The sequence below is a fragment of the Chelonia mydas genome, chromosome 3, assembly GCF_015237465.2.
Source record: "Chelonia mydas isolate rCheMyd1 chromosome 3, rCheMyd1.pri.v2, whole genome shotgun sequence".
Lineage (NCBI taxonomy): Eukaryota > Metazoa > Chordata > Testudines > Cheloniidae > Chelonia > Chelonia mydas.
Genome location: NC_057851.1, coordinates 102,688,684 through 102,711,955, shown reverse-complemented (window position 1 = coordinate 102,711,955; position 23,272 = coordinate 102,688,684). Strand labels below are relative to the sequence as shown.

At 43.3% G+C, this 23,272-nt stretch overlaps 1 protein-coding gene across 15 annotated transcripts in view; it reads left to right on the top strand.

The window, feature by feature from the left end:
- Positions 1-16,118: 16,118 nt before the first annotated feature.
- REPS1 (RALBP1 associated Eps domain containing 1) overlaps positions 16,119-23,272 on the top strand; it is a 109,971-nt gene continuing 102,817 nt past the window's right edge. For 5 of the 15 annotated variants that reach the window (XM_043543046.1, XM_043543042.1, XM_043543045.1 and 2 more), the window contains exon 1: positions 16,162-16,546. In XM_043543046.1, coding sequence (XP_043398981.1) covers positions 16,394-16,546 — 153 coding nt within the window. In that variant the 5' untranslated portion in view covers positions 16,162-16,393. Of the gene's footprint in view, positions 16,547-23,272 lie in introns of all 15 variants that reach the window. The other 10 variants (XM_037894885.2, XM_043543043.1, XM_037894882.2 and 7 more) reach the window with 8 other exon arrangements.

The window sequence follows — 23,272 nt, the reverse complement described above, 5'->3', positions numbered from 1 at the left end:
CGTGAATGGGGAAGCCTATGAGAATGGGCGGGGGGGATTCAACACAGAGTCTGCCTTTGTACAGCCCCAGCTCAAGAGTTCATGCAGGGGCTATTGCTCCCCCCAGCAGCCTCTCTCCCTGATCTCTTTGTTGTCTGCTGCAGGAGATTCCCCACCATCTGAAGGTGACTTCCGGAGGTTTAAGCACAATGCTGCCTGGAGGCCAGGTCTGGGACTTGTAGGACAAACTAAATCATCCATCTCCATGCCCATTTAACATCAGACTTTCTAAGGTCTCTAAGGTGCCACAAGTACTCCTTTTCTTTTTGCGAATACAGACTAACACGGCTGCTACTCTGAAACCAGACTTTCAAGCAGCAGCTTACAAAACCAAGTTGGGGGGGGGGGGTCAGAATACAATGACACAAAAGGGATAGGATGATTTAAATCACTTTTTTTCTTGACCGGCATTTATTCTGTAATATATTTTTCTATGTTGCCTTGGTGCAGGATTGCCTTTACCTCACCACTACACTTGCACCATCACTGGACTCCATAACACACAGTCGTTAGGCTGCCACAGAGCTTTCAAGCGGAGGCTGCTAGGTGAATAAACTCACCCATTGAATGGGACCCCGGAAACATCAACTCTGTGTAGGCAAGTGTAACTGGAGAGTCTCTAAGCTCTCCCATTGTAAAGGGACTTTTTTTTTATGTTGGGATTTTTTATTAACTTGCTATCCACTATTTTTGTGGATGGAGAAGCAATTTTTGACTAGAGCCAGTCAGGAAAATAATGTACTATTTCCTGCACAAACTCAAGGAACTTTGCATTCATCAGCTGACAGATAAGCTCTAACAAAATGAAATATTATTATTTATATAGTACTCAAAAGTGTGCTGTGCTTTACAGACATAAGAACCCAAGTCAATGCCCCCAAAGAATTTACAGTCTACTTAAGCAATCTACAGGCAAAGAAGAAGGGATACAATGCAAGATTTCGTCTCTCTCCCATGATGTGCTATCAAAAATATAACTTTTTTCCCTTCTCTTCATTTTTTTTGGAGAAATAAAGGTTTGTTTTGTGTGTAGTCCTCCAACAGAGAAAAATTTACTGTGTTTGGACCAAAAGCCACAGATGGTTGTCCATGCCTCTCCTTTTCTATCAGTTCTAATGGATATGCTTCATAGATTTTAGGGCCGGTTAGGACCAATATGATCATCTAGTCTGACTTTCTGCATAAGGTTGGCCATAGAACCTCACCTAGCAATTTCTGCACGTTTTAATCACATGTATTTTTAGTAAAAGTCCTGGACAGGCCATGGGCAGCATGTGTGCTCTGGGGGCCCTGGGACCCCCAGTGGTGCTTGGGGGGGTGGACGGGGTGCATATCCCAAGACCCCTGCTGCTGCTCGGTGGAGGGGTTTGGCAGGGCTGGTAAGCTCCCTACCTGATTCCGCATGGCTCTCCAGAAGCGACAACATATCCCTCCCTCAGATCCTAGGCGGAGGAGTGGCCAGGGGGGTTCCGCACGCTGTCCCTGCCCTGAGCACCCAATCCGCAGCTCCCATTGGCTGGGAACTGCAGCCAGCGGGAGCTGCGGGGGCGGTGCCTGCAAGCAGAGGCAGTGCGCAAAGCCACCTGGCCACACCTCTGCCTAGGAGCTGAGAGAGGAACATCTCGCCGCTTCCAGGGAGCCCCCCTAGGTAAGTGCCACCCAGAGGCCTCACTCACCTTAACACTTGAACCCCCTGCCTCAGCCCGGAGCCCCCTCCCACACCCAAAATCCTGCTGCTGCTGGGGCTGGAGGCGTGGTGGCCCAAGGTGCAGCTACCCCAGGAACTGCCCGAGCTGCTCAGGTGGCCCCCGGGCCAGCTGCACCGGCCATTGCAGAAATCATGGAGGTCCCAAAAAGTCACCCGAACCCATGACTTTCCAGGACTTCCATGACAGACTCACAGCCTTACTCATAATTTCTGTTTGAACTGTAACATCTTTTAAACAGATACCCAGGCTTGCTTTCAAGGCTTCAAGTAACAGACAATCTGCCACATCCCTAAGATAGGTCTCTAACATAATGGAAAAGTAGAACATCATTTCCACAGAGAACAAAGAAGACTTACTGGCTGCAGATCTGAGAAACAGACTGACAGCAAGTCAGTGATGTCTCAGAGATGTGATGGGGGCAAGCAAGAACCTAGAGACTGTTGCAGTTGGAAATAGAGAATGATATTGTTGCTTGGGCCATACCAGTCTCTCAGGAGAATAGCATTTATAAATGGGTTTTCAGCTGAGAAATCAGAACAAGAATATTCTGAAGATGTAGTAGCACCTTGAAATAGAAATTTTATATGAGCCTTTAAAGTGATTGCTCCTCTGTCACTGCTACATTAGCCTGGATTGCAACCCAATAACCTGACCATAGGTTGGGGGTTGGATTTTATCCCACTCTTCTACCATGCTAGAGACTGGCACAAAGCCAATCACTCTAGCTTTATGCTAGTTCCAGAAGGTCATCTTCTTTCGTTTTGCTCCTGCACCCTCAGGCGCATAGGGCATCCAACAATTTCCCGCTTTTATTTCAGTCCTATGATGGTCTGTAAGGCTTCTGATTGTCTTATTGATGGATTTGTCTTCTTTCTCTGTTGTGCTGCATAATGTTGTTCTACGTCACCCTCTTTGTCTCTTTTCAGGTGGTGGCCCTATTATTACATGTTGTGGAAGTCATGTTGGTGGCATCCTTAAAGTGTGTCCTAAATATTTCCACTGTCTTCTTACTTACATAAGTTACATAAGAATGGCCATTCTGGGTCAGACCAAAGGTCCATCTAGTCCAGTATCCTGTCTTCCGACGGTGGCCAATGCCAGGCGCTTCAGAGGGAATGAACAGAACAGGTAGTCTCCTCATCAAGTGATCCATCCCCTGTCACCCATTCCCAGCTGCTGGCAAACAGAGGCTAAGGACACCATCCCTGCCCATCCTGGCTAATAGCCATTGATGGACCTATGCTCCATGAATTTATCTAGTTCTTTTCTGAAGATCCTTTTTTTGAAGATGCTTTTTGAAGATTACTGATGCTTTAAGCTTCTTTCCTTGCCTTGGAATTTCTGATGTTTCAAGATACTCTTTCTAATTAATTCTGCAAAAAGAAAAGCAGTACTTGTGGCACCTTAGAGACTAACCAATTTATTTGAGCATAAGCTTTCGTGAGCTACAGCTCACTTCATCGGATGCATCTCACGAAAGCTTATGCTCAAATAAATGTGTTAGTCTCTAAGGTGCCACAAGTACTCCTTTTCTTTTTGCGAATACAGACTAACATGGCTGTTACTCTGAAACCTGTAATTAATTCTGAAGATCTTTCACACGCATTTACTGGACCTCTTCTCTATTACAGGACAAACTGTTTTTTTACTTCAAATGTGGCTTTTTGTTTGTTTGTTTAACTTCAAGGCCCAACATGGATGCTGAATTCTTGATATTTGTGGGGTGACTGCTGTACTTTGGGTCCCTCTGAGCACACTTTATAGGACTACTGAAGTGGATAACGAAAGACATGGAGGGAAGAGGCTGACAGTAGTGGCCCCATTTCCTACTTTAAAATCATCATGTAAAGGATAGTGAGCATGGCTGACCAACCTCAGGAAAACAGAGAAACCAGAAATAGAAAAGCTAGTTACTGTCCACCATCTTGGACACTGATTTCTGCCAACATTTACATGAGTAATCCCACTGAGTTACATAGGATCACTCGCACAGTTACTCAAGTCACTTGTATGTTTGAAGGATTAGTTTATAAAGTAGGTTTCTCTTTAAGAAGTTGCCTCAGTGCAGCCCTGCCCTTGCCCATATCCACATCCCATTATATGCTTCTGGGGAATTCATCCCTCCTTCTCCCTAAATTTAGCAGTATAACTCTTTTAACATTGGATTAGAAAAGAAGGAGGAGTCTTCCTCAGGTACCCCTTAAAATCTGATGTAGATTACCAAGGCAACTTGCCTTTGGTCTAACCTAAGCATAAATCTCTTTCAGGAACGAAGAAAGTGTTCCACTTGAGTGCAGACTGCAAGATTGGCCCATAATGTTAGTAATACAGTAGAGAGCTAAAAGAGCTTCAGGATGACCCTAAAGGTATGCTTGGTGGACGTCACTTGAAATCTATAAAACTGAAATTGAAGCCTAATTGTGCATGAAAGCAGAGTTGGTAGAGAGTATTTTTGCATGGGTGGTCTTTATGTGTAGCAGGGCATGGGGAATGATGTGTTTTTCAGGAAGTGTTGATATTATGGATGCTGATTGTGGTGTAGTGTTTGGGGACAAGAGTGCATGAAGGAAGGGCGTCGTGAGATGTTTCAATTACTGTCTGTATCTATCTAAGGTACTTATATGACTCTCTCTGCTGTAATATCTCAGCATCTCACATACTTTAATGTATTCATCCTCACATCACCTCTATGAGGTAGGGAAGTGCTATCATTCCCATTTGTAGATGGGGACCTGAGGCACAGAGAGACCAAGTGACTTGCCCAAGGTCATATCACAAGTCTGCAGTAGACCAAGGAACTGAACCATACTCTTTTGAGTCACCAGCTAGCACCCTAACCGCAGGCTGAGACTTCTTCTCTACCTCATACACTCAGCCCTCTTTATTAAGGAAGTGCCTCCTCCACCCAGGTATCACTTGTACTTCTTCAGAAAATTGACAAGTCTTGCTCTGCATACAGTTGTCAACTAATGGTAATAGTGATGACAGTTACATTAATAGTGATGACAGTTACATCACCTCAAATTCTGCTCTGAATTTAATATTTGTATTTATTAGTTTGACATAAATTGCCTTCTTAGTGCTCAAGCATTAATTATGACTCATGACAGAAGCGTCTCAAATCTTTGTCTGAAGGAAATCTTTTTTAAATACAACAGAACTCTGGCTGGGTGTTTGTTAAGACTGATGTATTTAACATGTGAAACCTTGTTATGGCAAAAGTCATTACATTTAATTTTTGTCAGAAAATGTCAAGCCCAGCTACTGGCCATGGGAGCATATTTCACAGCCACTCAGCAGACCTATGAGTGGAAGGAGACATGAGAAGATTTCTGTCACTGGATTTATTGGAGTTGGTTGCTGTTCAAGTGCATTGATTTTGAGAAGTGCTAAACACCCACAATTCCCACTGAAGTTGTGGTACTGAACACGTCCGGAATCAAGCCTTAATTCAACAAGTGTGTTATAATTGCCATTTTAACATTCATGACACTGCATCACCTCGATCAAACATATCTCTGTGATCCTCTGTGTTCTTTGATCACAGTTGTAAACCAACAAAGATACAACTGGTAGTATCAAGTAACTTAAAGTGATGTTAATACTTAGGTTGAACCGTCTACACTTACCACCCATTCCACTAGTTAACCAATGATTCTTTATGCAAGTAAATTCGTAAACTTCAGTAGTAATGGATCCTCCCAGTGGATTTCCAGTCGATACATTTACAAGCCTTTTGTGGGGGAAGATGCTCTCTTTCCATACTCTGACTGCTCCTCACTTTTTCCATCACAATTGCAAGCAGAGTACCTCACCAAGACAAATACAGCTTCTACTTCATTCATTTGTTACTTAAGGAACACACATGCTTCATTACTCGGAGCTGAAATTCATACAAAAACTAACTGGCACTGACTGTTCTTCCAGCAGGTTGGATGTAAGGAAACAGAACAATTCCACTTCCTTCAAAATCTCTTTATAAAACCGAGAGAAAAATAGGTTTAGACCCATTGTTCTTAGGGCATCCTGGCTCCTTTCTACTATGCCTCATTTGGAAAAGCAAAGCCTTACAACTCTTAATAAGGTTGATTACATGACAAGCACATCTAATTAGGTTAATGTATTTGGATATCTCTTTGTAGAAGTGGCACTAACAGTACAAAGGCTGCATCACAATGAACTTGCATTTGATTGATTGAAAACTATACAATGCTGTAATGTTGCAGACCTCTAACCTGGTCATGTGACAATGCAGTTGCTGCCTCAGTTTCCCTTTCAGGTAAAGATGGCTCTCCAACTAAAATGAGCTCCACCCTTTCCAGGGTAATTCTGTCCACAAAAATTCAACAGAATAAACAATCTTCTTGGGGGGTTTCTTCTTCCTAGGTGTTTCTTCCAAGGAAACCAACTCATCCTGGTGGTGGTACAAGGACCAAACATAAACAACAAAACGTTCTGAGCTATGAAGAGTATCTGCCCTGTTCTTTGGCTACTTGGGTTTCAGACTTGTTGCCAGTCTTACAACAAACTGCCACCCAAATACAGTGGGGAATGGATACAGGGAGCTTGTACCTTTCCTCTGCTAGAATCTTCAGCCCTGGGCTTCTAAAAAGAAGCAGATGTTCACCCCTGTCTTTCAGCAAGCTCTGCTTTATTGCCCATCCATTCAAAATCCCTCCAAAATAATTAAATAGCCCTACCCAGGGCTTCCCTTTTCCCATGTCTCAGCTCTGCATAAGACACCTTTAGCAGCAGTCACTGGCCAGACTCCTTCCAAGGTCTATCCTACGGAGACCCACCACCACATCTTTCTCTCTGTGTTGTGAGAGGAAAATAGAGGTTTATATAGTCTGATCTCTTTCTCATCATGACTTTTAGTCACCCACAGTTCCCAGGCTTCCTTTCAAACTGTAAATCCCACATTTTCTTGCTGCCAAGGCAAGAGTAATGCAGGCCCAGAGGCCTGCTTTAGAATCAATATGTTGCATATGACTTGTGACATATGGCTAGAAAGGGTTAAACATCCTGTAAAATAAATAACCCTCAAAAGACATGTGGGGAGATAATGTTTGTGTTTTTGTAAATTTACATATGTATGAGTAGGGTCCAAAATGTAATCAACAGTCCCTGTCTATGCTGTATTCTGATTATTCAGAGATCAAAAGAACATCCCAGCATTTAAATGACCTTGTAAACATGGGATATCTCTGTATTCATCTCTCTTTGAGATATATAGCAAATAATCTGTGAATGGTGGCGGAACAATCAGATTGCCTTATGTTAATTCTATAGCTAAGTACCAATGATGGACCTCCTTCAAAGTCATGCCAATTACCTTTTGAACTCCAACTTATCAAAAAGAACATGAAATTGGATAAAAGATCCTTGGGTCCTGATTCTGTTATCTCAGATCTGCTTAAGCTTCATCGAGGGAAGTTTGAGTCACAAGACTGAGGTCCCAGCTATGCTGGTATGCCCTGAATATGATATTGGGACATTGGACTATAACCTATGAACTATTTCTTAAAGAACTCTTTGCATCTACAAAGCTCACCATCTCTGCTATGAATCTGAACCTCAAGGAATTGAACTCATGTCTGAATGTATATTGATCTTTTAACCATACTCTCTCTCTCTTTTGTTTTTTTTAATAAATTTTAGTTTCGTTAATAAGAATTGGCTGTAGTGTGCATTTGGGTAAGATCTGGAATATTCAGTAAACTGGGAGGTAATGTGTGCGATCCTTTGGGATTGGTAGAACCTTTTCTTCTATATGATGAAATAAGATTTTCAGAAATCATCATATTTGACTTAGTTACCTGGATGGAGTCCTGAGGCTGGATCACTTTAAGGGAACTGTGTTGTTAACCAGTAAGGTAATAAAGAAGCTGTTTTATGCTGGCTTGGTAAATCTAAGTATTGGAATATCCACCAGCTTTGTGGGGATTGTCTGCCCCATTCTTTGCAATTCACTCTAATTGAGTGACCACAGCTAGCCCCCACTGGGACCCCAGTCACATCAGCGGCGTATTAATGCCTAGGCCGACAAGGCCTAGGCCTAGGGAGGCAAATTTGCAGGGGCGGCAAATTTATAATAGCAGCCAGAGGCTGCTTCCCCCGGCGCCGGTTTGCACCCTCCACCCCCGCCCCAACTCCACCCCTTCCCCGCCCCCATTCCCCGCCCCCCCCAGCCCCTATTGGTCCCCTTCCCCAAATCCCCGCCCTGGCCCCGCCTCCTCTCCTGAGCACGCCGTGTTCTCCCCTTCCCCCCCTCCTTCGCGAAGCTGTTTCGCACACAAGCACTGGCAGGGAGCGGGGAGAAGCAGGACCCGGCGGCGCGCTCAGGGGAGGAGGCGGAGCGGAAGTAAGCTGGGGTGGAGGGGACAGCAATTATTTCAAGGCCTAGGGGTGGCAAAATCTTTAATCCGCCACTAGGTCACATAACTATAATTATTTCACCTATTATTGAATACATAACAGATACTCATTCCAAAACTACAGCCTTTCCAACCAGTGATGTACATCTGCAGTATAATCACTTATTGAGTCAGTTACTCTACCTCTTTTAGGACTAAACAGTTTCTAGCCTGTAAGCAGGTGAAGTGGAGAGCAGAGAGAAGGATCTCCCTTCCTCCCATTTTTACACCCTACTCATGGGCAAGGAACACTTGTAGTCCATGCACTCAGGGTAGTGCAGGGCTACTCTCTCTGTGTAGTCAGGAGTACAAATCTTTTCAAAGGGCTAGGCTGGAGGTGAGGCCATGTATCCTCCTCATCAGCCCATGAAGTTCATCGAGTGTAGGGAAGGGCACAGGTTGAACCTTTAAAAGGGACAGAATAGTGTGCATAACATCCTGCCAAACTCAGGCCTTTCAGAAATGCAACAGAGATCTCTACCATTTAACCTAACCTATTAAGTCCACTTAACTGGGTGTTATCTTCTACTGGGCAAGCCACTGGATGAGCCCTGTGCTAACATGGGTTATGAATGTGCACTTCCACTTTACACAAAAGACTAGTGGATGATTGTGCCAGTCCGTCCCAGAGTTCCCCCTGGGAGATGTGCTTCTACGATCTAACTCTTACTCAACAGTTGTTCGTGGGTAATTACTTAATAAATATAAATAATTCATGTTAGAACTGATTAAAACAACAAATTTACTGATCAATCAAATAGTAATAATCTCCTGATTAAATATTAGCTTTTCTTAGTTACTGAACTATACATATTTTTCACATATGCTTGGACTTAAAATAAAAGCAAAATTAAAAAACTACAACTTTGAGCAATCCTTTCCAAATGTTTGTTGATTGTGATCTGCATAATGGAAAGAGCATCTACAGATCTAAGGCATTCTAATGGATAATAATTTCAAGTTGTTAAGGAAGCCCATCAGCATTAGAACTGGGCTTGTGTTCGCATTTTAAAATGACAGAAAATTAGTTGGCAAACAAACCCAGTTTAGAGAAATTGTCTGACAACAGCATGTGATGTCATGGTGGGCTTTGTGATTTTGGACTTGAAACACATTAGGAGAACTTCCTGGAAGAAGAAGCATCCAAAAGTCCTACAGATGACACAAGTAGTTTAGCGATACACAAGCTATCAAAGTTTCACAGTCTTATGTAAATATGCCTCTCTGTGGCCAGCCCCCAGCACCCCTCTGCCAGTTGGTCTCAGTCTAGACCACTGCATAGGCTCAAGCGGAAGAGCAAGCCTACTGGTGGGTGCTTTTGGGAGATGGGAACCCCAAGTTGTGGGCCAACTAGAGAAGATATCTAGGCCAGAAATCCAGCCTCTAGCCTTAGCTGTTGGTTGTTTGGTAGCACCTTCATGGAAACCTGCAAGCCCTCAAAGTATGAAAGAGGCATCTTCTTTAAAAAGCCCATTTTCAAAAATTGTGAAAACCCAGAGAGAAAACATGACTCCTGCACCACGCCCATGAGAACTACAGAGTTCATTATAGCTCCAATGGTAGTTAGGTACCTGCAGAGAGAGCACTACATCAGTGACTGTCTCTGAGGAGAAGGAGGAGAGCCCTCTGGCTCAGTCATTTCTGGAGACTCCAGAACCAGACTGGGAGACCCAAGTAATTGTGAGGCCATCTGATGAGTGTGATGCCCACCCATTGTCTGAACACATGGAGGGGGAGGCTTCATACAAGGCTGGGGAGTCTCCTTTGAACAATCAGAACCATGGAGCCAAGTCACAGGCAAATAGGACATAAAATATTGAGGGGGCTGGCATGCTGAGGTGTAGGAACCAACCAGGGCTGAATAATCTAAAATGAGGGGTTCTTTTCTGAAAGTCTCTCAGCAGCTGAACGAGGCCTTTCTATAGTGCTCAGAGGACTTGGACGGTGTTAGATCAGAGAACAAAGATGAAACAGGCCCAGATTGGTTTTGCTCAATACCGAGACAAAGTGTTCAAGAGACTATCAACGGTGAAGATGAGAATGGCTATTTGGCTTTAAGGAGGGCACTAGGCATAGATCTGTCTAACCCTGCATCGTGACATGAGCACAAAGGAATTATACAGTCTATTTTGTGTTTCTGTGTTTACGGTGTCCTTAAGCATTGAAAGGGAGAGACTTTTTGAAGATTGTGAAAGTTGTATTATAGATACATCAGGCCAGCAGCATCACAACTGTGCGAATTGAATTTCCAGAGATATAAACTGCAAACTCAGGGCCCTTTCTGTGGATCTATTTTTGGAAAGCTTATTAACTGTTGTTATTGCCTTAGCTTATGTAACATAATGTCTACGTTTAGCCCAAGAAAATTTAGCTCAAGGGGTGACCTTGGGAAATGCTATGCAAAGTGCTCAGGAACCTGATGGTGTTTTAAACAAAATTACCAAACCAAAGGTTAGCTGCTTAATGGTTTATATTGTCCACCTGCTCTGGACAAGAAATTACAAAACCATACTTAAAAAAAGACAGTTTGTAAGAAAACTAAGAAGGATTTAGTCACAGTATGATGAGGGGAAAAACAGATGATGTAAAATGTAATAAAAACTTGGTATCTAAATAAATATATATTGAAAAGGCCTTTGTGTCTATCTGTGGTTCTGTTACAAGGCCTGATTGGGCTTTAAATAAAATGGAGTAGAGGATGTTGAAGTGACCCCACTGTTACCCGCACATTCTACGGCACCCACCTTTACCCAGTTCCCAGGGCACAAGGCATAACCCGGTTCATTTAAGTACCCACTCTTACCCAGTTCCCAGGGCTCAGGGTATACTCTTCTGCAGGTTTGCGTGGGAACTTTTACAGTGAAAGAGATATATGGTTATATCCTTAACCTCTATTTATTAACAATCACCAAGCAGAAAGCACACGCTAAGCATGCAATGCTACGCTCACCAATCCTGATCAGACAGGTGGACTTTCCCTGGCCATGCAAGGTCGGTCTCGTCTAGGTTCTGGTTGCTGCATGTTACGGTTGTGCATAGGATTCTAGCAGCTCTGCTCTTGGGCTATGTCTTGGAGGAGAGTTCTTCTTCTTCCAGGTCTTTCCTTCTTGTTTTTCTTTTCCTTTTCCTTTCTCAGCTGGTCTCCTTCCGCTTCAGTTTATATAGTGAAACTTGAGTCCTGCTTAGCTGTACTTGAACCAATCATTTCGCTAAAATATTACAAAATAATTCTTTGACCAATCCTAACATATTGTGAAACAATTCCTTACCCAATCATACACCAACACCTTAGTTGAGAGAAACAATCCAAGAACCAGACAGAAACCATACAGATAAACAATAGAGAAGTGGGAACTATAAAGACAAAACAATACAGAAGTAGAGATTTCGCAACCACAACTGTTGATAAGTGATTCCTTGCCAGACAGAATGCTAGGCGGGATTTCTCAGGATCACAATGGGCATTTTGACTTCTCCTACGGTGATCTTCTGGTCCGGGAAGAAAGTTCCTGCTTGCAGCATCTAGAACAGGCCAGTGTTCCGAAAGATGCATGCATCATGCACCTTTCCAGATCAGCCTGCGTTAATCATAGAATCATAGAATATCAGGGTTGGAAGGGACCTCAGGAGGTCATCTAGTCCAACCCCCTGCTCAAAGCAGGACCAATCCCCAATTAAATCATCCCAGCCAGGGCTTTGTCAAGCCTGACCTTAAAAACTTCAAAGGAAGGAGATTCCACCACCTCCCTAGGTAACGCATTCCAGTGTTTCACCACCCTCCTAGTGAAAAAGGTTTTTCTAATATCCAACCTAAATCTCCCCCACTGCAACTTGAGACCATTACTCCTTGTTCTGTCATCTGCTACCACTGAGAACAGTCTAGAGCCATCCTCTTTGGAACCCCCTTTCAAGTAGTTGAAAGCAGCTATCAAATCCGCCCTTATTCTTCTCTTCCGTAGACTAAACATCCCCAGTTCCCTCAGCCTCTCCTCATAACTCATGTGTTCCAGTCCCCTAATCATTTTTGTTGCCCTCCCCTGGACTCTTTCCAATTTTTCCACATCCTTCTTGTAGTGTGGGGCCCAAAACTGGACACAGTACTCCAGATGAGGCCTCACCAGTGTTGAATAGAGGGGAATGATCACGTCCCTCGATCTGCTGGCAATGCCCCTACTTATACATACCAAAATGCCATTGGCCTTCCTGGAAACAAGGGCACACTGTTGACTCATATCCAGCTTCTCGTCCACTGTAACCCCTAGATCCTTTTCTGCAGAACTTCTGCCTAGCCATTCGGTCCCTAGTCTGTAGTGGTGCATTGGATTCTTCCATCCTAAGTGCATGACTCTGCACTTGTCCTTGTTGAACCTCATCAGATTTCTTTTGGCCCAATCCTCCAATTGTCTAGGTCCCTCTGTATCCTATCCCTACCCTCCAGCGTATCTACCTCTCCTCCCAGTTTAGTGTCATCTGCAAACTTGCTGAGGGTGCAATCCACACCATCCTCCAGATCATTTATGAAGATATTGAACAAAACCGGCCCCAGGACCGACCCTTGGGGCACTCCACTTGATACCGGCTGCCAACTAAACATGGAGCCATTGATCACTACCCATTGAGGTAAGGCTATTTTCATGAAGCTTTAGGTAAAAATCCCAATTGTGATAAAGCATTAGGGTGGTAAAAGTTTGATTTTGGATAAACATTGAAGGGTATCAGAGTAACAGCCGTGTTAGTCTGTATTCGCAAAAAGAAAAGGAGTACTTGTGGCACCTTAGAGACTAACCAATTTATTTGAGCATAAGCTTATGCTCAAATAAATTGAAGGGTATGGAACCTTGGTGTAGACATCTACCTTAACATTGGGATTCTGTGAAACGCCCACGGTGATCCACTAGCACCTGGAGAACCATTGAGAAATACCCCTTGCTATTAATGTACTCGGTGGCTAGGTGGTCTGGTGCCAGAATGGAATGTGGGTGCCATCTATCGCCCCTCCACAGTTAGGGAAGCCCATTTGTGCAAAGCCATCCACAATGTCACGCATGTTGCCCAGAGTCACGGTCTTTCGGAGCAGGATGCGATTAATGGCCCTGCACACTTCCATCAACACGAGTCCAACGGTCAACTTTCCCACTCTGAAATGGTTAGTGACCAATCGGTAGCAGTCTGGAGTAGCCAGCTTCCACAGTGCAATTGCCACGCACTTCTCCAAAGACAGGGCAGCTGTCATTCTCGTGTCCTTGCGCAGCAGGGCCGCGGCGAGCTCATCACACAGTCCCATGAATGTGGCTTTCCTTCTCCAAAAGTTCTGCATCCGTGGCTCGTCATCCCAGACATGCATGACGATGTGATCCCACCTCTCAGTGCTTGTTTCCCGAGCCCAAAAGTGGCATTCCACTGCAGTCAGCACCTCTGTGAATGCCACAAGCAATCTCGTGTCGTAGCTAGTACGTGTGGCGAGATCAATGTCGCACTCCTCTTGCCTTTGTAGTTTAAGGAATAACTCCACTGTCATTCGTGTTGGTCAGAGCAAGCAGCATACTGGTCAACAGTTCAGGATCCATTCCTGAAGGCCGAAGAGGCAGAGCGCGCAGTACACAAACCGTTGAAAGATGGCGCCAAATGTGAACAGAAGCACAGGGATTGCTGGGACGTGAAGCATTGCATCACAGGGCATTGGGACAGGACCCAGGATGCCGTGCAACTCCCTCCGCCTTCCCACAAGTCTTAGTGGCAAAAGAGAAAGAGGTACTCTGTGGGATAGCTGCCCAGAGTGCACCGCTCCTAATATCATTGCAAGTGCCACAAGTGTGAACACGCTATTGCGCAGGCAGCTGAGAGTGTGAACACACAACAGCGGTTTACCGTCAGTGCTCTCTGAGCGGTGCTGTAACTGCCAGCGCTGTAACTTTATCAGTGTAGATGTGCCCCAAATGTGAAAGACATATTTGGACTTTGATAGAAAAGATCAGTAAAATCACCAGTTCTTGTTTAGAACACCACTTACACAATTATTTTATAACTTTTCTTATTACTTTCTCAATAAATAAACCAATTACCCGTCTTCCAAAATTACACAAGTGTTACAGAAATAACTGTAGTTTACATATTTAGATGCCAAGCTTAAAAAGATGTGCCTAACTTTGACAGTATTCCCATTAACTTCAATTGTAATACTGATGTGTTTAAAATTATGCATGTGCTTCAGAGTTGGTGAGATTAGGGCCTTAGTTACCTAGGGTTTTGGACCCTGGAATATTTTAAAATATAGTGGTCATATATAAAGACCCTATTGTGCATCCTGATGTTTTCATTACAGGAATGTAAGATCTTCCCCAATAAATCTATGCATAGAGATCTACTGATTTTTTTCTGCTTTGATTAAAACAGTTACATATGAGGAAAAATTAAGAGTTAAGTGGATATAATTTAGCTAAGTGCCCACGAAGACGGGTCTACAAAGATTTGAAGAATGTAAATATCAAAGATGGAGAGGAATTATATAGGGTAATACATTAATGATATATGAAGATTTTACAGATGTAGGGACTGCAAATATATGTAAAGTGACTGCATTTTACCTGAACACTTTTATTTTACACAAATGCTTTCGATAGGAGTCCAGGATTTTTTGAAAATTAGAAAAAGGGCTTGTTTGATTCACAAAACTTGACAGCATGATCATAATGATTTTGCATCTGGGAATAAAATTTTCTGCCACCTACTGTTCCTTCTTTTTGGAAGGATTAGTAGTAGCAAAAGTCCAGCTCTTCATTCAGAGCTACTGGAATTTTTCTAAACCTTTTCTGCATGTCTCTAGTCTTAACCCACTTGTCTTTCCATGGAAGGTCAAGGACAAAAGAAGTTTCTGTAGCCCTGATGAGTTATAGTAGACACTGTAGTAGTGCACTTGGCAGAGTTTGAAAAATCTGTTCCACAGTGTTATGTATGCAAAAGGAATTTAGAAAATTAATTATAAATAAACTTTCGGTATATGTCAGTTATATTTTCAGAAATAAGCCTCAGCATGTACAACTGGCTTTTTGAAACCCACATTGATTTACCTCTTCACAGCAGTAGGAAGGTACTTGAAACTGCAAGGTTTTAATTGACAATCCCTTTAAATGAATAAAACATTGCAACATACTTGTTATATTTGGTACCAGTGGACAAATGCATTTCTAGTTTCCCATTAAGTTGTCCAATACTCCTTTTCTAAGAAAATTATGTTTTATAGATGAATAATTTGTCTGTAGGATCCTAAGAGGTCTGCACACACCTTCCTTCCATCAGTGGTCCTTAGACTTGGCCCTCCCATAATGATTTTCTGACTTTGATCTTCTGTTTTTTGTTTTAGTTTTGTGCTCAGTGTTGATTAACAGACAAGGGCTCTTCAGGCTGATTTCACGCTCAGCACAAGGTTTAATCAATAGCGGGGTGCTGGAACAATTTGTATAGTGGGGGTGCTGAGAGCCATTCAGCCAAACTGTAAAGCCTGTATATGATGGAAACCACTGCAAGCCAGGGGGTGCAGGAGCACCCCCAGCACCCGTAGTTCCCGCACCTGTGATCAATAGTTACCTTGCTTAGTGCTGCTCTGCAAAGGTCTGACTCAGCTCCCACCCCCGCTTACTTATGGGGCAAGTCACTGAAATAAGGGATGGTCGGTCCAGGGATGGTTCCTTAAAAACAGGGATGCCTAAAACCGTTGCCTAAAACGGGTCACCACCGCGAGCCACACAAGTCAGCCGCCGCTCAACGCGCCGGACCCGCCTCCTGCCATAGGCGGCACCGGGGAGCAGCCCAGGCACCGGGGCGGGCACCAAGCTACAGCCCGCCACGCCGACAGGGGGCGCTGCGGGCGCCTCGGTCCTGTCGCCTTCCGGCACACGAAGCGTGCCGGCCTGACCTCACATCCGGGTCTGGGGGAGGGGCGTGTTTTGCTCAGTAGCCTCCTTCTCCCTCCTCCCTCATCTCCGGGGCTCAGTAAATGGCGGCGGCTTCGCTGGAGGAGGAGGAGGAGGCGGGGCCGAGGCCGAGAAACTTTATAGCCACGCCCACCCCGCGGGCCCCGCGCTTCCGGTGCGGCCCCCACAGCGCGAGCGCAGCGGCCGAGCCTCGCAGGAACAGCGGCGCGCGCGCGCGGGGCCCGAGAGGAAGCGGCTCGCGGGATTCGCCCCTCCTCCCCCCCCGGCCGGGCGGCGGTTGCCCGGCGGGCGGCGCGCGATGGAGGGCCTGACGCTGAGCGAGGCGGAGCAGCGCTATTACTGCGACCTCTTCTCCTACTGCGACACCGAGAGTACCAAGAAGGTGGCGCCCAACGGGCGGGTGCTGGAGCTGTTCCGCGCCGCGCAGCTGCCCAGCGAGGTGGTGCTCCAGGTACCGGCCGCTACCCTCCCGCACCAGCGGGCCCGCGGGCTGGCACCGCCTCCCCCGGACCGCCGCCCTTTGCCCCCGCTGCGGGGGGGCGGGGATCCTCCCCCGGCCCCTCCCGCCTCCGGGCGCTGAGCAGCCCCCTGGTGCGGGGGGGGATTCTGCCTCCCCCAACCGCCCTGTCATCCCCCCAACCGGGGGCGCCTGGCCCCGCCCTCTGGCTGCCGCCCTGAAGGCACCGGGGGGCTTCCCTCAAGGGCTCCCCCCGCCCCGCGTGCTGGGCATCCCCCTGCGTCGGCCCGAGCCTGTTCTTCCCCCTGCAGCGGGGGCTCTGCGCTGGGGGCACGTCTTGGGGTTAACGTTACAGGCTGGGGGGGGGGGGGTGTGACCTGCCCGAGGGCAGTCGCCGTGCTCCCGAGATATGATGTGGGCATGGCAGTTTCAGCGCCATCGACTCCTGCTGTGCTTGGGCTTGTGCCCGGGCAGTGCTGGGAGCCGGGTAATTAGGCTTATCCAACTCGGCGCGGGGGGGTGCGGGGGTTCTGCGCGTGTAGTCGTGGGATCGTAGTGTTAGTATGGGGTTAATTACAGGTTTCAGAGTAACAGCCCTGTTAGTCTGTATTCGCAAAAAGAAAAGGAGTACTTGTGGCACCTTAGAGACTAACCAATTTATTTGCGCATGAGCTTTCGTGAGCTACAGCTCACTTCATCGGATGCATTCATCGGATGGTGTTAATATATATTTCAGAGGTCTCAACTTGCTGGGTTGGGGAGGTTACGTTGCTGAGCTCCTGGGGTGACATTGGCCACTGGCTGGGAAGTATGTCACTTGCAAAAGCTTTACAGTGAAGTCCATCCAAAGCAAGTGCTGGGAAGTACAAGGAAACAGGAAATCTGTGTTTTATTCCTGATGATGCTACAGGCTCAGTGACCTTGTTCAAATAATTAAATAACTCTGTGCTTGTTTCCTAATTTGCAAAAATAGAGTACCTGCATATCTTTGTAAAGCGCATTGGCATCTACTCGTGAAAAATGCCATTTTAAAACTATGTAATACTGGCTAGGTTGTGTTAAGGCAGTAGATTCCCACTAGCAGTGCATGGAAGCAAAATTCCAGCAATACTTCTATGACCAGTGGGAACTGGGATTCATCTGAGCACTTGTGGCACCTTAGAGACTAACAAATTTATTTAAGCATAAGCTTTCGTGAGCTACAGCTCCCTTCGTACATCCGATGAAGTGAGCTGTAGCTCACGAAAGCTTATGCTCAAATAAATTGGTTAGTCTCTAAGGTGCCACAAGTATTCCTTTTCTTTTTATGGATACAGACTAACACGGCTGCTACTCTGAAATCTGAGAGCTGTGTTACACAGTTACAAGTAGTGCTACCAGTGTAGCTAAAGAGATAATTTGCCTAGCATAGTTCCTAGAAAAGTATCCACAGGGGAACTGTAGTCGCAACAGCTCTGTGTCATGACTTGTTGCGACACCGCATCCACCATAATGCGTTCATGGCCTTGACATTTGTCAAGTTCTTTGAGTTCGCTGAAAGATGCTTTAAGCAGAGCAAAGTATTCTTTCCAGAAAGCCATACCACCTCATAGGCTCACTGTTGCCTCAGCGAAGAGTCGGAGTGCATTACTGTAGCCCAAGACCAACAAGGACATGCATGTCAAGTTTCTGCAGCTCAAAAGTGGGTTTAATTTCAGAAGCTTGTGCACATTTAATCAGGAGGTATTGGTGTTGCTTTTTAGACACATAAAAGCAAGTGGTTAGAGTAAGTGAAAGGAGTTTAAAATGAACCAGATCATATGCTCCAGCTCAGTAGAAGAGGGTGATAAGTTGTGGGTGGTGTAAAAATTGTGGTGAGGATTAAATGCCAAAATTAATTTAAATTACTAGGAAATCTGGTTGTCTGATTATTTATTGATTTGAAGTCCTTATCTTTCTTTCATGATCTGCACTTTTTAAATCTCAAAACTAAAAGAAAACTCATTTTAAAAAATATTTTTATAATGAGATCTCGAGGGCCACCCACTATTAGTATTTGTGTTCTGAATTAGATTCCCACATTCCTTAAACTCATCACATGAACACAATTCAATATGTTTTTATTTTGTTTAGTGTCTCTTCCATGTTGTGTATATATATAAAATAGTACAGTGCTAGCACTCTTTACTTGATGCAATAGCTTAGTGGAGTAGTGTAGTCTTGTGCTTTGTACAGAAGTGGTCACAGATTCAAATCCTACCTACCCTGTCTCAGAGGAGGTGAATATTCTCTTTCAGAGTAATATTCTCTTCCAGAGCAATGCGTGCTGGGAGAGAGAAATGTAAACTACTTATATATCTTACACGGTTGCAAATGAACTGCATCAACTCATGAAAGGGAACCTGGGTATCATTGTAGACAGCTCCGTGAAGATGTCTTATCAATTGGCAGCTGCAGTTTTGAACCAAACAAATTTAGGGTTCATAAGGAAAGAGATGATAAATAATACAATAGATGTAAAATGCCCTTGTAAATCAATAATGTGGCTTCATCTGGAATGCTGTGTGCAGTACTGGTCACCCTGTCTCAAAAATATTGAAGAACTAGGGGAAGTTCAGAAATGAGCAATGAATGATCAAGGAAATGGAAAAAACTCTCATATGAAGATTGAAAAGACAAGGGTTTAGTTTAGAAAAGTATATAAAATAAAGAATGGGAACGTCTGTTCTCATTTCATAATCCAAGAAGAGAACATTCAAAACCAAAGGTAAATTTGTTCACACCGCATTTAACTTAACCATGGAACTCAATGCCACAGAAAGTGATTGAGGCAAAGAACTTAATGAGATTGAAGAAAAGGGAATAGACATTTGTATGGATATCAAGAATAATCAGAGCTAACATAGCACAAATTTGTGGTAAGGTTGTTGAACCTCATTCTTCAGGGTATAATTCAGTCTGTAGCTATTGGAGGTCAGGATGAGACCTAGTGTGGGTGGCAGATTATCCCACATCTGCCTACTGTGGGGTTCTTCCACCTTCCTCTGAGACACCTGGTGCTGGACACTGAGGAAGGAGACAATAGAATAGATTTGGTGGACCTCAGGCCTGATCCAGTAGGATAATTCCCATGTTCCTATAGAATGTAACATTTAGTACTAAACAACCAAAAAGTGAGTATATTTTATAGATTTTGAGTTTATTTAGCCCAGTCAAATTGCCCCAAATTTAAGAATGCTGGGTCTATGCATACATGTGGATTTCCATTATAACCTTTTCTCTTCACAAGTTCTTAATCAGAGGCACTAGAAATCTTAAGGTGTCTTTTGTTAAAATCAGTACAGGCTTGATTAAAAATCAGAATCTCTGACTTTGTGGGAATTTTTGTTTCGCTTGTGTCCTTCCTTGGGCCTAAAAGTTATTCATTGTGCCACAAGCCAGATGGTTGGGAGCAAGGCTCTCGCAATCTTCTCTGAGAAGCTCCACATTTCTGTTGGATTTTATTCTACAACAGAGAAGGCTAATAATGCACAGCTGCTGATGCACCCCAAAAAAATTTCACTTCTGCTTCTAAGCATCACCCCATAATTATGAATTAAATAAACCAAGATACAAAAATATTTGTAGTGAAGCAGTTACAGTTGCTACACACACATGCTTGACAAACCCTTAAGAGCATGAAAATGAAAAGATGAGCCACCTAATGGTTTAACCCTTTACTCCTCCACCCACAAAAACACACAGCTTACCGTTACCACAACTGAGAGACCATGCACCACAACCTTAAATCTGCTAATGTAAGCCTTTCATTAATCCGTTTAACTGCCATTCGCAGGCAGTTCTTTACTAAACTAGCATTGGGACAAAAAATAATCTGGTTAAAGGTTGTGCACAGAAGTACAAATGGGGGAAAGGTGTGACAGCCTCAGCTGCTTCATAATGAAGTCTTTTGTGTATTTTTAAATTAGGATTCAGAGTCAAGCAGTTGAGATTGAGTTGCTGATACCTTTCCAGGCCCATATGCATGTAAATAGTGTTCAAAATGCAGCAGTTCATTGTTTGGGGCACACAGTGGAGAGGTCACACATGTTTAACTTGTGCACTATCAGTGTACTGTGAAGTACTACCCTCTGGTAACAGAGAGGATTGGTTTATGGACAGACCAAGGGAGGCCACAGATGGATAACTTGACCATGAACTACTTGTATTGAGGAGTACCAAAACCCAGTCTGCCTTTACTATTGCAGTCCTAGTGACTGTACCAGTTGGAGATAGGGTGACCAGATGTCCTGATTTTATAGGGACAGTCCCGATATTCAGGACTTTTTCTTATGTAGGCGCCTATTTAGCCCCCACCTTCTGTCCTGGTTTTTCACACTTTCTATCTGATCACCCTAGTTGGAGACCATGATACCCTTCCCTTCTCTGCAGTGTGCTTTTTGAAATTGAACTCCTTGATTTTGCATGGATGAGGATTTTGCCACTTTTTTAGTCAGTCTGCGATTTTAATTAGACAATGCCATATTTGCTTTCGTTTGAAAACCTAGTTTGAAACCATAAGAACTAGAAATAATTTTCTATATTGACACTTTAAACTCTGACTATATTAGATGCCAAAAAATTATGGAGACTTCCTGCATCCATTGATCGTGCAGAAGTTATGGATATTTAATTTCCGTACTCAAACATTCTCAATCACAATTGCCTTTTAAAACAAATATGAATTTTTTCCTTCAAATTAAAGGCTTCAATCTAACAAAGAATCTAAATGTAAAAAAATCAAGTGCAGAAGGAAAACTTGTCCATCAGAATAAATATTTGTATTTTCACTTAGTTTGGCTAAATCAGGCTATATTTTAAAACCCGTTTAGAATAGTTAGGGTAGTAAACTGGCATTGAATTATCAAGTGAAGTCCTGTTAACAGAAGCGTGACATGCTAATTTTTAGAATAAAAGTACACTGATGAATTAAATTGAAAAAGTACAGAAGCACATGTAAGTTTTAGCCTGTGTAATAAATTAGAACATGAAATAGGAGAATTTTCTCAAAAGTAATTTATAATCAGTTCTTAGTGAATCTCATTAGTGTAGTATTGAAATTATCCATTAAATTAGGCCTCCATGATTTTCCCTTTTTCTTTTACTTTGTTAGGCTTATTGGTTACTATTGCATTGGTTTAGGGCTTATATTTGATAGCAGATATATTTTTTTGGACAAAATATCCCATGGATATGGAAGTAAATGTTTAGAAGACTTGAATACTGGATTTATATAACTCTTGCTAAAGTTGCATAATCATAGAACATTTTATGCACTTGTGCTGTATTTTGCTCTTATCTGGTATGAGCCTAGAACTTTCTTGTAACAGTTTACTTAACTGCACTGTGAAATAATTTCTGTGCTTGACATTCTTCTGAAATTACTATGTCATGAAAGCAGGATCCTATGTTGCAAAATAATCTTACTTGGGGGTGGGGGGGGGGGGGGGATTAAATAAGCATTTTCCCTGTCTACTGCCCTTTTCAGAGCACCTGTCATTTAATAAAAATCAGTGCTGATGTTTCAGACTGAAGTTAAATGACTTTTACTTTGGCATTAGAGACTGTATGAAAAATGAGTGGATTATACAATTACTCCAGGATCTACTTTTTACAACTACAGTTGCACTGGATAACCTTTAAGCAAGTGATTAAAATGCTAGCTGATATTATTTTGTTAAGGCTGTCTCTTGGTGGCCAGAGTGGGGAACCTTTTTTCATTGTCCAGCGAGTCTTATTTATAAGTGACAGTACTCTAATATTAGTCTTTTATTCAAGTAATATGGTTAAAAAATAGTTGCCAGTCTAATAAACTAATTATCTCTAGTCTTTTAATTTCCAAAAGCTTTGAAACCCCTTTGTTTTTCTATCCTTATTTGCTGTTGGCTGTTATGGTAACAGAATAGTTTCCATAGTTAAATTACCTTGAAATTAATAGGGGAATTATTGTGCTCCATAGGAGAAACCCATCAGTTCAAATACAGTAGCAATAAGTCAATTTAAAAATGCAGATCAGTTTTCAGAGTAGATTATAGATTGGACGTGTATGTGGGGAACAAGTTAAGAAAACCAAAATATCAATAATGTGGTGATCTTAGTTTCACAGTTTAGTTTCACAGTGTTTTCATTCTCTGCTGCTTTAGGTTTCAATTTAGGTTGGTAGTGAGAACTTGCTGTAGGTTTAAAAATTGGCATTAGCTATTAGTAAAATCTTGTTACTCACTTTAAAATCTGACATACTGTCAAAGTTGAGTTCCCAGATCTGTCCTTTTAAAGCCTCATCTATATGATATAAAATACCCTATTTCAAAAGCAATTAAAAAAAAATCAGCTAAGCATACATTTTTCTAATGTAGATGAGGACTTACTGTGAAAATCTACTCTTAAAGGTAAATTATCAGCTCACGAAAGCAGAAGCTATAAAAGATGAATTGCAAATGAAAGCTGAGTTAAAGTGTAAATTGCCCCAAATAAACAGTGTGGTGAGCGTGCGCTTAAGTACAAACTTATTTTACGTAACTTTTTTAAAGGTTAACCTGAAGATAGGAGACAAGTGGTTGTCTCATTTTAGTGATTGATTTTACAAGAAAACAAGTCTGAACATTTTTTTAATATTGGGAATGCGCATCTACTAGGCCCTGTTCTTACTTCCACTGAAGTCAGTGGGAGCTTTGACATTCTCTTCAGTAAGAGCAGGTTCAG